The 14,978-nt window shown below is 38.4% G+C and overlaps 1 protein-coding gene across 4 annotated transcripts in view; it reads right to left on the reverse strand.

The window, feature by feature from the left end:
- The window catches only part of LOC126297548 (dnaJ homolog subfamily C member 5), a 77,650-nt gene that overhangs the window by 26,045 nt on the left and 36,627 nt on the right, over nt 1-14,978 (reverse strand). For 2 of the 4 annotated variants that reach the window (XM_049988472.1, XM_049988473.1), the window contains exon 6: nt 2,493-2,558. The exons of the other annotated variants lie outside the window; for them this stretch is intronic. In XM_049988472.1, coding sequence (XP_049844429.1) covers nt 2,493-2,558 — 66 coding nt within the window. The remainder of the gene's footprint in view (nt 1-2,492; nt 2,559-14,978) is intronic. 4 annotated transcript variants of the gene reach the window in all.

The following is a 14,978-nucleotide window of genomic DNA, read 5'->3' on the forward strand; positions in this document are numbered from 1 at the left end:
AGTGATGTAGTGGTGTAAGAAGAGGTGACATTGTGTTCCGTGAATAAAATCAAACTTTCTACATGACAGTCCCAACAAAATAGTCTCACATTAGGTGAAATGTGTTTGTTACAAGGTGCTTACATTGAGAAAAAAATATGCAGGCATAAAGAATTAAGATAAAGAAAGTTAATAAAATTTGTTTCATTTAAAAAGCATTGTGAGTTTTCACATAAAAGTTCTGAGACATTACTTTCCATCATACCTCCACAGATGGAGATGAGATGGGAGATATGATACTCTAAGGACAATTTGACAGAGTATAGAAAGACCTAAGTTGAGACAAGGCTCCCGGAATAGATGACATTTGCTCATAACTACTGACAACCTTGGGAGAGACAGCTGTGACAAAACTATTCCACCATGTGTGCTAGATGTACGAGCCAGGCGAAATACCCTCAGAATTCAAGAAGAATATAATAAATCCAATTCCAAAGAAAGCAGGTACAGACAAGTGGGAATATTACTTACTGTCAGTTTAAGAAGCCATGGTTGCAAAATACTGACATGAATTATTTACAGGAGGGTGGGAGGACTGGTAGAAGCTGACCTCGAGTGAGATCAGTGTGTTCGGTAGACATGTAGGAACATGTGAGGCAATACTGACAGCAAGACTTTTTTAAAAGATAGGTTATGGAAAGGCATACCTATGTTTATAATATTTACAAACTTAGAGAAAGTTTTTGACAATATAAACTGGATTACAGTCTTTGAAATTCTGTTAGTAGCATGGATAAAATACAGGGAGCAAAAGCTTATAGACAACTTGTACAGAAACCAAATGACAGTTAATAACAGTGGAGGGTCATGAAAGGGAAGCAGTGGTTGAGAAGGGAGTGAGAAAGGAATGTAGGAGAATAAAAATTAAAACTTTTGAGATTTGCCGATGACACTAATTCTCTCAGACAGCAAAGGAATTGACAGAACAATCTAGAAGAAGTAAGAACATCAAAAAAGTAAAACAAGGGTAATGCATGTAGCTGAGTTAAATCAGGTGATACTGAGGGAATTTGATTATGAAATGACACACTACAAGAGTTTGGCTATTTGAGCAGAAAAATAACTGATGATCGCCAAAGAGAAATGACATAAAATTTAGACATACCACGAAAAGCGGTTAAGAAGAAGATAAATTTATATTCTGTGTTAATAAATTTAAGTGACAGGAAGTCTTTTCCAAAGTTACTTTGCTGGAACATAGTGTTAACAGAAGTGAAACATGGACAATAAGCATTTCAGATAAGAAGAAAACAGACATTTTTGAAATGTGGTGCTACAAAAGAATGCTGAAGATTAGATGCGTAGATCGTGTGACTAATGAGGGAGTACTGAATTGAATTGGGGAGGAAAGAAATTTGTGGCATAACTTGATTAAAATATGTGATCAGGTGACAGGGGACATTCTGAGACATCAAGAGACCACCAATTTAGTTGAAGACTGCGGGTGGGGGGGGGGGGGGGGGGGCAGCAAAAGTTTTAGAGGTAGACCGAAGAGACGAATACAGTAAGTAAGGTGATATGGATGTAGGTTGAAGTAGTTATTTAGAGATGATGAGGCTTGCATAGGATAGACTAGTGTGGAGGACTGCATCAAACCAGTTTCCAGACTGAACACCACCACAACCACCACCACCACCACCACCACCACCACCAACTGTTGTAACATGGCCAGCCAAGAGTTTATAAAATTGCACAACAGCTTCTGCAATTTTCAATCACAAGTAAGCACTGCTCGCCCGACATTTAGCAGTTACAGGAACATTTGATGGTCAAAATCGTGCACCCTACTAGAGCATTACTTGTGTATCACTACTGAAGAGTAACTTTGTATTAATGTGTTTGACATCACTATAATTTGAGTTCCATGACTCTGCTGGACTTCAGTGAATATATTATGTATGAACAGCAACAAAAACAAAAGTTTTCTAGAACATGCAGAAATTTTTTTGTAGTATACACATTCTAAAAAATGGTTTTCAATTTCATGTTTCATGCTAAGACTCAAAAGAGCTGTTATCCTGCACATCTGACAGAGCTGAGAGTCAAACATACTGTACTTCGACTACGAAATTCAGCCAGTACATTCGATACAAGAGAACAACTTTTCTTTTGCTGTCAAACTATGGCAGGGTATTTCTACTTAAAGATTAATCATCTCACAGTATAAAATACAAAACTTTAAAACCTTCCAAGTAAAAAACAATTTTTTTTGAAACAGATATTCATGCTTTTAAGAATAAATGTTAAAACTGGTATCCTGCTCTTGAGTGAAAAAAAGAATGAATTAAGTTGCAGTTTGCAACATCCAAACCTTTTTTTAACAACTAATAGCAAAATATTTTGCAACGTGAAAGCAACATTATTGAATGATAAGTACTATATTTACCTAAAGAGTGTGTTGTGGTCCATCTGTGGGAACAAACAAATTAAAAAGAGTATTACATGTGCCGCACCTGTTTCTTTGATGAATGAGGCTGCTCCGATACGACACCATCAGCTGCTCCGGATCCAGCATTCCTCTACAAATAGAGCAAGCGACCAAGCTCAGTCCCAACAAAAAAAAAAAGAAAACTACTAAATAAACCAAATCTAAATTAATGCAGTCATGCAGGATATCCACAGAAATACAGAAATGTACAACTTGTCAAAACATTGTCAAATACTGTGGGAAAAGAAAAAAAAGAAAAGAAAAGAAAAGAAAAGAAAAGAAAAGAAAGAAAGAAAGAAAGAAAGAAAGTCACTGGCAACATTCACTAGAGCAAGTCGAAGGGACTGAAGAGGAATAATGAAGGTAATGTACTACTCACACTGCTGTATATGATGACAAAGACTGGTTTAAGGCAAAATGAAGGAAATAATAATAATAATAATAATAACAACAATAATAATGCAGGGTAAAAAAAACAGGAAGGGTAAGACACCCTACAATACTTAACTGCAGATTTTGGTGATAAGCTTCGTTGGAAAAAATGCGTGAACTTTATACATGCCTTTAAAAACAACAATTGTTGTTCTGAAAGAAGGGCCTAAACATTGAGCTCTCAGAATTTTTAGTTTGTTACTTGTTCAGTGGAAGTAAAGTCAGGGAACAAGAGGTCAGTTTTATTAAGGATAATATATCTACAAATGATCAAAAATATGTTGAACTTCTATTCATTTAGTAAGTTGTTAGTATTTCTTGAACATATAAAGGTGTTGGAGCTGCTGCTGGAAAAATTCTGTTTCCATACACACAATTTCTCTGATGAGTCTACAAATCAAAGGGAAGAGCAAAAGCTAATAAGAATATAATCTCAATCCTCATTTTAAATGTGTCACATAAAAACCTAGAAAAAGCTGTTCAGAGAAGTTCACAGAATCTCCTTACAGTGACCAAACACTCTAGATCATTTGCAGCAAATGATCTTTTCATGCAGTTACCAACAGAAAACAGACAATCACAAATGTTCATTGCATGCATAAATTGTACATTCACTGTAAGTTCTATCCATTATGGATAACTGCATTCCAGTATCACAGGAAGAAAGCATTTGAACAAGATGTGCTCATGCACATATTAACACAAAAGATAATTTTACTTATTAACCTGGCTCAGAGCTAAAAACCTTTGATTTGTTGTGTGACTAACATTACAGTACAGTTGCTGATCACCATTTCCTGAAAATGGAAAGGAAATGTGGAAGACTGATATTCTTTTATTCATAAATTAAGAATCACATACAAAATATCCCTCATTGCTAATACTCGGCTTCATGGAGAACTGTTCTGAAGCCACACACTATCAGTTAATACTGCGTGTTGTGTCACCAAAAGCAGACATAACTGCACTTTATTACACCTTGATGACTAACAACATATTCTTACAATAGGCGTAACTGTATGATTTTATTATGTCAAACCTTATTACAGATCAGTAATTTCAAAGTCTAAAATTTAGCCCTGCCATGTCAATATTAGAATTGTGGAGTATAAGTCCAGATATATATGAAAACAATCTGTAGTTGTTATAAAAGTGAAACATAATAATTTACATTTAAGACTCCACCAACACTGACTCCAAGAGGTGCAAGTCGTCTTGAACTTGATACAATTAGCATAGTAGGTGAAGTGTACAGCAACATCATGTAAATGTTTACTGATGCATACAAACAGAAGACGGCACCCTTGTTTCAACTTGGGAAGATTCATCACACATCTCGGCTATTGATTTAACACAGAAAATCAATTCTATAATTACTGATTTCATTAAATTTACCATACCCTTGGCCCATGACAGGTACATTGTAATCTGTCACCAGTTAGTTAGGAGACAGAAAAAAAAATTAGACCTGGGACAGACAAATATTAATATCAATGAAATTGTGTAACAACATAATTATAGTGTAGACCCAAACTACATGATAGTTTTGTTTATGCAACTGTATGAAGTAGTCATGGGTGCAGACATATTTTTAAGATGGACCATTTGAAGCGCATTCCAAAATATCAAACTAAGTTGAAAACATTACGAAAGTGCATAAAAAGGAAGTGAATGTTCAGCAAATGCCAAGTGTATTATTTTATTTCACACGTCTAGTAAGATAGGATGAAACTGAGGAGCAAATCTCCATGGTCAATGAGCCAGTACATGAAATTAACATATGGGACAGCAGGCATATCAGGAGAAAGAGTACAGGACATCTTACATGAACTGGCTACACGAGTGCTATTGAAAGACATAATTCACATTTATTGGTAAGCAGATACAAGCAAATACGAAAGTAATTTTTCTCAACAGTCTTTGGACCATCTACAGATAATGCAACTGATCTATTGTGCCGATTTCTTATTGTGGAAGACACAGGGATTAACCACTTCTTAGCAAAAATGAAACAGCATTTGGCAGAGTTTACAAGCAACATTTTTTGTGATGCAAAAGGGATTCTGTGACTCAGTACCTTTCACTGTAGATAAAGTAACAGCTGAAGAGCATCTGCTCCGAGGCAAAAGGTACTATACTGAGTACCAGAAGGGCTTGTGGTAAAAACTGGGGCCGTAGTGTGGTGCAAGAAGGTAGAACAGCGGGTTGCAGCTAAGGAGCTTGCTAAGGTGCAGAGGCTGGCCTGCTTAGCCATAACAGGTAGAATTAGCAGCACACCAACTGCTGGGATGGAAGCCCTACTGGACATGCCTCCACTAAACCTTTGGGTCAAAATGGAGGCAGCAGTTGGGGCATACAGACTTAAAACTGGTAAAAACTGAATCTCATTGGGATATCCAGAATCACGCACTAAGATAGTGAGTGATGTAAATATAGGAATGGCTGGGGAAATGTCAGCCAACTATACAATAACTTCCAACTGCTTCAACAAGCCTTTTACAATACAATAATTGGAAGCAGGGGGCAGTGAGGAAAAAACAGTTCGACACCATACGGGGGACATTGTTTGGTTCATTGATGGGTTGAAATCAGAATAAGGCATTGGGGCAGGGGTGTACAGGGTTCAGCCAAGACTGGAGGGCATCATCTCTCTAAGAAAACTGGCCTCGGTATTTGAAATTGAAATTACTGCAATCGGGGTATGTGTGGAGGAGAATATGCATAGGTGCTACAGGAACCATAGCATCTACATCTATTCAGACAGTCAGGCAGCCCTGAAATCACTGGCACCTCCTCCAACGAGATCTAAGATTGTTACAGAATGCCACAGGGCTCTGGTGGAGCTAGGAGGAAGGGACAGGATAAACCTGGTGTGGGTCCCTGGCCACTCAGGGATCTGCGGCGATGAACAAGTCAACAGACTGGTCAGGATGGGGGCAACGACTCCACCTGTCCTGACAATCACCAAGGCTATGATCGAACTAAAACTATGGAAATGGCTTAGGAAACAGCACATAGAATATTGGAGCAAGGTCCGTAAACAAAAACATGGTAACGTAATGATGCCCATACCATTCTTTAAAAGGAGCTCTGTAATCCTGGGATTGAACAGGAAAGAGGTCAAACTCACCTGCCATGGGAATTTCAAAGAACACTTACACACAATGGGTTAAATGGAAGAAGACCCTAAATGTACGATCTGTGACGAATGTCAAGAAACTGCACCTAATCTTCGAATTCATGGCACTGGAGGGCAAAAGATATAGAACCTTCGAGACAACTAGACCTGAAGAAATTGTGTCTAACAAAAAAACTGGTAAAGTGACTCCTTTCACTATTTAAGGGCATTGGTTGGCTTTACTAGATATAAAGGGAGCGATACCGCACAATAAACTGTTTCGGTGCAAGCAGTGGTGGGTTAGACCTGAGCTGTTTTAGCTTCCCTGTCAAAATCAAATCAGCTGTTGCAAAGCATGCAGTTAATTTTATCCCAGAACTCCCAGTTCTCATACCCATTTACAATGTTCTCAGAATCCTGGAGCACAACTCATATCTGATCACCAGGGTATAGAAAGAGTACTAAATTTACAAAGTTCTTACACAAACCTTGTGATACAATGTGAGCTATCTATGAAATTTCTTTAAAGCAATTCTCACATGGAATGAGTTAACTGATGTTTGCATGGAGCTGGACAAGTTTGTGATGTCATTTCGTGTTACTTCACATTGAGAAAATATTGCCAAGCGTAAAGCACAGAATAATTTATGCAATATTTTGGCAATGTGTTACAAAACAATGAACCAATTAGAGGCATGAACGCACTGTAGATCACAAGTAGAATTTGGGAGACACCATACTGGATTTCATATTTTTCCAATTGAAGCCCAAATTTGGTGTGTTTTACATTATAACTAATGTCCTATGAATATATGCAATTTCAAAGCACCAGCATATTGGGGATCTCTCAAAAATGCATCATCATTTATACAATTTGTTGTAATAAAATGATAGAAAATGTCATATTGGTGGTTAAAGAATTTTCGTATTTAGTTATTTGCATATTGTAACTTGTGTGCTGTGAAAATACGTCATTTTAAGGGAATAGCGCACTGGAGATTTAACAAAAATGTGTTCTTGGTAGGATTTATTAAAGAAATGTCAAACTTTAGAAGATCGTACATATAGTGTGTTTGGAAATTCCCATTACAAACTTCTAGGGCTTGCAGAGGGGTATGAGTACATAATATTTCAAATGGCATCCCACGTCCAGAAACATACTATTTCAGTTTCACAACCGTTTCAGTTCAGATGTTTAACTCGTCCACTTCTGCATAAGGAATTTAATTAGACGTGATGCAGTACAATTATTTGGTAACAACTCGATAGGAAACTTAACGAAATATCCATGTATCACTTAAGCACATTTTTTGTATTAACACTTTAACATTGTGTGTTTACATTCTTCCAAAACAAAAAAGAACCCAGCATACTGTATGCACAGAACAGTACTGATGCACTACAACAACAGCTCAATGTGGCGAGCACCAATGTTGTCGTAGAGATTGTACCCACGAAGCCTGTTCTGGTACACACTCTCCATCCCAACTGGTGCAGTGGCCAGAACTCGTGTTAGTAGATCTCTCCCTGTTTCTACACGAGTCTTGTAAATTAAACTTTGCATATGACCCCACAAGAAGTAGTCAATAAGAGTTAAATCCAGTCCACGCAGGTGGACCACTTTGGCCTATCCATCTTTCACCGTATCATCTGTTGAGATGTGAGATGTGTCACATGAGAAGTGATGTGGTGCACACTCATGCTGAAACCACATTTCCTGATGGACATTCAGTGGCACAGCTTATAAGAACAGGCCCAATACATTTTGTAGGAAGACTCAGTATGCAGGATCAGTTAGCTTGAATGGAAGGAGGTACATCCTAGTTACATGACCGTCCAGAATACTTACCCACACATTAATAGCAAAGCAGTACTGAAACCCCTCAACATGCGTGGCACAAGGGTTTTCGTCTACTCGCACATGGCTATTTTACGAATTCAGAACACAGTCACTAGTGAATTTACATTTGTCTGTTAACAGAAATCTATGTAGAAACAAGGGTGTGTCAATGCAGCTGTGCACATGCAGTACACAACACACTGTGGGGGGGAGAGAGAGAGAGAGAGAGAGAGAGAGAGAGAGAGAGAGATGCAATTGTTGGTAACACAGAACATCCCAGATGATACTGTGACCATCACCCACTACATGTGCAATTCTTTGAGTACTCACCAATGGATTCTTTTCAATGTGATGCAGTGCATCTTCAAATTCGGGCACATGGCATTGTCATGGAGCATCACAGTACTGCCTCCTCACAGTGAAGGTACCTGTTTCTCAAAGCTCCTGCGTAACTTAAGCGATGGCATGCTAGATTGCAGAAAATGTTTGTGATACAGCTCAATAGCGTACTGAATCAGCTTCACTGGATTGGAGATGCATAGGCATTGAACATGTCTCACAGCAAGATAGACATTAAGTGACATTAGGTGACCATCTGGCATAGTACACATCATTCTATCTACCATATTTCATATCAGGACAAGCAACTCTAGAGACTTTTCTCTTTCCCTCAGCAGATCTGGACAGGTTACACATCTGAACTGAAACCAACATAGAACAGAAACTAAGTTTTTGGACATGATTTTCCTATTCAAAATATTATTTACTCACTCCCTTCTACAAGTCCTAGAAGTATGTAACAGGAATTTCCAAACATCCTGTATAATATATGTTCCTATGTTACAGGAGTTCAGTGTAATGTAGTGCGTAGTGGGTAGTGGCATCAAGTTATGATGTACTGTGTGGCTGATTCACCTCTTGCTGTAGCCAAAAGAATTCTAATTTACCTTCGTGTTTTGTATAATAGTGTGCAGTTTTCTTATTAATTCAATAGAAATGTTTTCTGTAATATCTAGAGCTATGTAAACAAAGTGTACTCTCTCTTAGTAGCGACTTTCTTTCATTTTGTAAACTTTTATAAGCTAATGTCCTTACTAATTTGACATGGAACTTACCTTTTGCCTTTTGCTAAAGTTTTTAGTTTTGTATGCTTCTGGTAGAACACAATCAGCATGTGGACAACAGAAGAAATGCGTGTTTTAATTGAGCTAATGTAAGAGTCCAGTGTGTCTCCATTGTTGTACACAAACTGTGTGGTTAACGAGCCAGATACATCAGACAGTTGCCATTGGACTGCACAGCATTCACAAATCCCATTAACCAGCAAGTACCGCATGACGTCAGCTCTGTGTCTCATGCAGCTAGATTTCGTGTGTATGAGGTCTATTAAAAAAATTCCGGAACATTCGTAATTTTGCATCAATGGTGTGGGAGTGAAATGCGGTTGGCATCCCTGCACACACCTGTGTTTAATGTGCAACTGCTAGAAGTTTCATTGTTTTATTTCTGTTATTTATTGTTCAGTACTATAATGAGTACAACGTTGTGTCACACAGTTCGTGAATTTCGAGATGGCAGATGCTTCTGCATGAAACTTGAGAAAACCTTTACAGAGAGACACCAAACGATGCAGAAAGCCTATGGTGATGAGTGTTTCAGGCGTACTTGGTGTTACCAATGGTTCACACAGTTTAAAATGGCTGGATGAAAGTTAAGGATGACCCTCACATTCTTCAGGGTGTCCTTCAATGTCTACCAATAACACTCTTATCATGAACATCAAAGAAATTGTTCGTGCCAACTAAAGATTAACTGTTTGAGAGGTTGCAGAAGAATGTAATATTTCAGTTGGATCGTGTCATGAAATCCTGACAACTTATTGGAATGCACAGTGTTGCTGCCAAGTTTGCCCCATGGCTCATGAGTGAAGACCAGAAAGACCTTCGCCTCACAATCTGAAGAGCTTTTGGATCACACAAATGAGACGGAGACATTCCTTAAAGGAATCATAACTGGTGATGAGACATGGGTGTATGGTTATGATGTCAAGACGAAGGTTCAGTCTTCACAATGGAAAGGGAAGGCAGGTCAAATTTCAGAGCCATGCCGATAGTTTTCTTTGACTTTGAAAGATTAACTCATCACAAAACCATGCCACGGGACAAACTGTTAATTGATGGTCCTATTGGGATGTGTTGCGTGACACCTGCAAGAAAATGTGAGAAGGAAATGGCCTAAAATGTGGAGAGAGAATTCATGGCTCTTGCATAATGATAACACACCTGCACATTCACTCCTGTTGGTGTACGACTACTATGCAAAGAAATCACGATGCTGCCTCATCCGTCGCACTCTCCAGACCTGGCCCATGCAGACACTTTTTATTTCCAAAGTTGAATACCCCATTCAAGGAATGAAAATTTGCAACAACAGATGACATAAATTTGCAGATGGCACTTCACGCGATCCAGCAAGAGGCATACTGAGACTGCTTGTGGAAGCAGAAACAGCAATGGGACTGGTGTAGCAATGGTACTCCTTCCATTTTCTGCCAACAGCAGCACACATCTTCCAAAAGTCATGGGCAAACTGAATTGATGCGACAAGAAACCCAAGGTGGTTTTTTAAAGCAACATGCCATGTGAACATTCCTTTGCATAAGCAAATTTGAAACTTCTTGCCAAATTAAAACTGCATGCAAGACCACAATTCAAATCCAGTATTCAACATTCTGCGAAAAATGCTCATACTGACTTGGTTATCTAGTTGGTAAGAGAATTACCCTTGAAAGACGAGGTTCTGTGTAAGAGTGCCAGTCCTGCACACATGTCCATCAGTCAGGAATTTTTCAACTAAATGTCCCATTACACAGAAGACGTCCTCTGGAATATGAAAGACTCATTTGAGCCAAACTTTTTTTTTTTTTAATATGAAGGCAACAAGTAATCTTGGTGTAGTCTCATTATTAGCATGGTATCCATCTTTCCCAGGTAACCACATTGTTCCAAATTACAGACTTTTGTTTAGTTTCTGAACTTGTGTTATTTGAGCTAAAGTTAGTCATTGCACATGGCCATTTTTGTAGTGTTCAGTTTATGGGAGGAAAGATGCAGTGCCAAAATGAGGGGAAGGGGCAGGAGGTAAGGGGGAGGGATGGGAGGGGGGAGGGGGGAGGGAGGGAGAGTGTGTGTTTGTTTTTGGAAGCAACACTCAAGGTTGAGCAGTGTTATTTGAATACAACCCTCAAATTGGAAGCCAAGCACAATGGTGCAGACAATGAAATCTTATTTGTGAGGGAGGTGGCTGAAATCCCTGTCCAGCTATTCAAATGTAAGTTTTCTGTAATTTCCCTACAGAAGATGAAAGCTGGAATGGTTCCTTATGTAAAAAAAAGGAGAGCAGCGCCAATATCCTTCCCCCATCTGAGCTCGTTTCTCACATCCTCATTGGTGAAGGACTGTTAAACTTAGACCTTCCTTCAAATGAGAGGACTTTTGTCCTCAACTGGTGTTCAGAATATTCATGTCACAGAAATTGGGAAAAAAAAGGTTGCCAGAATTTGGTACAGGTAGTGAGAGTAAATTCACTGAGCCAGTCCACAGTTGTAGCAAACTAACTCCTGGTTCTGTCACTGTGGCAACATGCTTATGCATTCAGCACTGATTTTTGTCATGAAACTTTCCAATTGACAGACTACTGCCCTCCACCACCTACACATCTCACCAGACCCCACTATAAATGACTTTCCTGTTGCCAAACTTGCCATCAGTACTGAGACTGGCACTTTGAAATAACTGAGTACATTAAGGACGATTCACCACATGTACTGAATGATGAGTATTCCAAAATAGGCTTCCTAGAATTGCAAATGGAAATGGAAATACTGTTGGGTGAAGTGTGTGAATGAGAAAGTATTTAAAGAATAAAAATGTAAAAATGTGGAAGCTGAAAAAAACTTATTAAATATATGTTTTTTTACTAATGAACCTCAATGTACAGTCATGGCAGGAAATTAATGGTTGTATTTATAAATCTATACTGACTATTCTTATACAATGCTGCAGTGTGTACAGTTCCATTGGACAAGGTGGAAATAACAGAGTATCTATAAACCCATTTTACAAAATAATGTAAGGCCACCGAGGTCTTCCTTTAAAAGCAGAAGATGATAAACTTTCCAGTCAGCACAAGAACAGTTATATTCAATTACCACATTTGTTCAGATATCCAATGCTAGATCACATTTAAATTCCTCCTGGTTAATGTAATAAGAAAGTGTAATAAGGGCATGCCTCTGTAGCAAATTTTTCACCTAAGCCAACTGTTTAGGTAGATATTACAGATGTCATTTATAAAACTGATTTCTCTATTGTTAAAGCTAATAAGTATTATAGTGGGGGAACAAAATTGCTCATTGTCCCCGTGTTAAACTTTAAAATACCCTAAAAAGTGTCTTACTGTTTGTGGCAATATAGCAACAGTGAACTGGCACAGCCACATTGGTTTCCACGGATCCAAAACTATGACTATCACAGTTCTTCATCTACCTTTGTCAGGAATCTAGTTTGACAGATTTATAGTGAGCTAGTAATGAACTGTTTACCAACTAATCTCTTAAGTCATAACCGGAATAAACAATAATTACATACTGAATATCTGTCAATATCCTGGTATCACAAGAAACACACTAGTGATGAGAAACAGCTCTTAGCTATAGGAGAAAAGTGGCTGGATGTATAATGGCAATAGCAGAACACCATGTCAAACATGGAAGAGCCACATGTGTCAAGAATGATGACTACACTGTCAACAATACGAGAAGGATAGTGTGCTACTCACCACATAGAAGACGTGGCAAGTGGCACACATGTGGAATGAAAGAGAGACTGCTAGATCTGACTGCCAATCAGTGCCTCCTCTATGTGGTGAGTAGCAGCCTATCCTTTTCAAATTATCGTTATTTCATCCCAGATTTTCCATTGTTTGACTATACTGTCAGGCTTATCATCAGATATGCTGGACTTCTTTCCAGTGTTCCCATAAATACACAGCATTGTAATCCCAAATGTAATCCCAGCTAAGTAACACTTAGCTGTGTTACTTTTTGAGGATCAGTTATACAAGGAAACCTCGCTTTTACAGCCATCACATTCTTTGGGGCTGTAGTGAAACTGGTAAGTGTGCAATTAAATTGTCAGATGGGGGTAGCCTTACATATGATGCAGAAAATGAATTCCCATTTAACTCTGCTCACTGCAAGCAGGACTGACTTTTGTTTCACTTCTCCCAGTCTGATATCATCTTCACCCATTCTGGGGCAATAATTTTCCTCAGGCCTGCACACCTATTCCTTATAGAATTGTAATCAAGATGCCAATTTTGCAGTACATTCAAATTTCAAGAAAGTGAACTAAAATCATATGGGCAATACAATAATGCAAATATGAGATAGGATAAGCTGGTTAAATGCAACTATTGAAGGATTTCTGGTGTAATTAAAGCAACAGCCAATAGATGCACCGCGTGAGGTATCTATAAAAAATATATATGAGGACAAACTCAGGAGACAGACATGCTGCTGAATCTGAAGACACCATCTTAAGATCTTTATAGTATGAATCTAATCCACTACAGTAAATAAACCTATTCTTTGTTCAGAAACCAGATTCTGTGTCACCATAGCCAACTCCCAACTCTATTCCCACGACAAAAGGTCATTAAAAATTCAGTGGAAGAATCAAAATTGAATTCTGTGTGAAGAAGAAGAAAATCTTACAATGTGGGTATGCTGCAAAATTTGATAAGATATACACAGAAGTATTAAAATACTGTGGCTCTGCCACTAAATGCTACCCTGCCTCCTTGCTCAAATGCTTACCTGGATCAAGCACACTACCACTGAACTTCAAGACGACTAATTATTGCAGTGTTTAGACTGGGAAAAGACCCAAGATGTTCCACATAGCTCAATAATGAATATACTGCTCTTTTTCATATACAAATTACTTGAATGGTCGACCTTAGACAGAACAGCACTAACAATTGAAGCAATAATCCAAGCAGAATAAGTTTGATTTTGGCTCAACTGTAACTGCATATACAAGAGCTCCTTCTTATCAACCTTTTATGAGTCTGGTACTGAGAAGAAATAAAGTGTTGCCTTTCTCGACATGTTAACCTGAAATAACACAGTCTGCAGAGAGATAATCTTAATAAAGTTTAGTAACTGGGTTCCCCCAGTTTATGTAAACCACAAGATCTTCTAATATTGCTCTTCTTGTCCAAACTTTTTCAACATAATACCCCACTGTGACAGTACACATGGACTGCAATATGTTTGGGTACAAAAACTAATATAAGAAGATTCTGTGCATAAACAAGTAGCCCCAATTCCCATATTTGGCTCTGCACACACAGTTGCTCTTACAGCAACAAAAACAAAAGAATAAAATTGATAAAGGCAGTTCCCTGCATGACTATCAACTACTTACTGAACAATAAGCTGAATCACTGCCTGTTTCAAGTTTACTCTGATTACATGCTGACTAAACTCTACAAACTAAACAATGGCCTGCCTCCAACTCAGCTCTTCCCCCCTACTGTTCAACATATATACTCATGACCTTACAGAAACGGTATGTCTCAAATTTATAAACACCACTGATATCAAGCTCAATGGAACAATCTCTCAAAGGCAGAAGAAATTATGACAGCAGACCAGTGTGTATTGGATAAGTATTTCATGAGGGGGAAGCTCATACCAGAAGTCACAGTATTCCGTCTGAGCAACACATATGTAAACTACTGTGTCAGAAATAATACATTACAGTGCAACAGAATTCCAAAGTATATGGGTATCACCTTGGACATCTCACTTACCTACACACCGTATTTGAGAAACGTCTGCAAAAGTGAAATGTCATAATACCTTATTGCAAAGGGTAACAGGGAGCTGATGCAAACACTTTTAGAACAGCCTCGGCCTGGGTTAATTCTTTAGCCGAGTACTTTTCAGTCTTACGACTGTACAATTTCCGCACCCACACCCTGTGGATGTTCAGCTTTGGCAAGCCATGTGCACTGTTTCTGGTACACATCTGCCTACACTTATTCACCTCAAA

Source organism: Schistocerca gregaria, chromosome X, assembly GCF_023897955.1.
Source record: "Schistocerca gregaria isolate iqSchGreg1 chromosome X, iqSchGreg1.2, whole genome shotgun sequence".
NCBI lineage: Eukaryota > Metazoa > Arthropoda > Insecta > Orthoptera > Acrididae > Schistocerca > Schistocerca gregaria.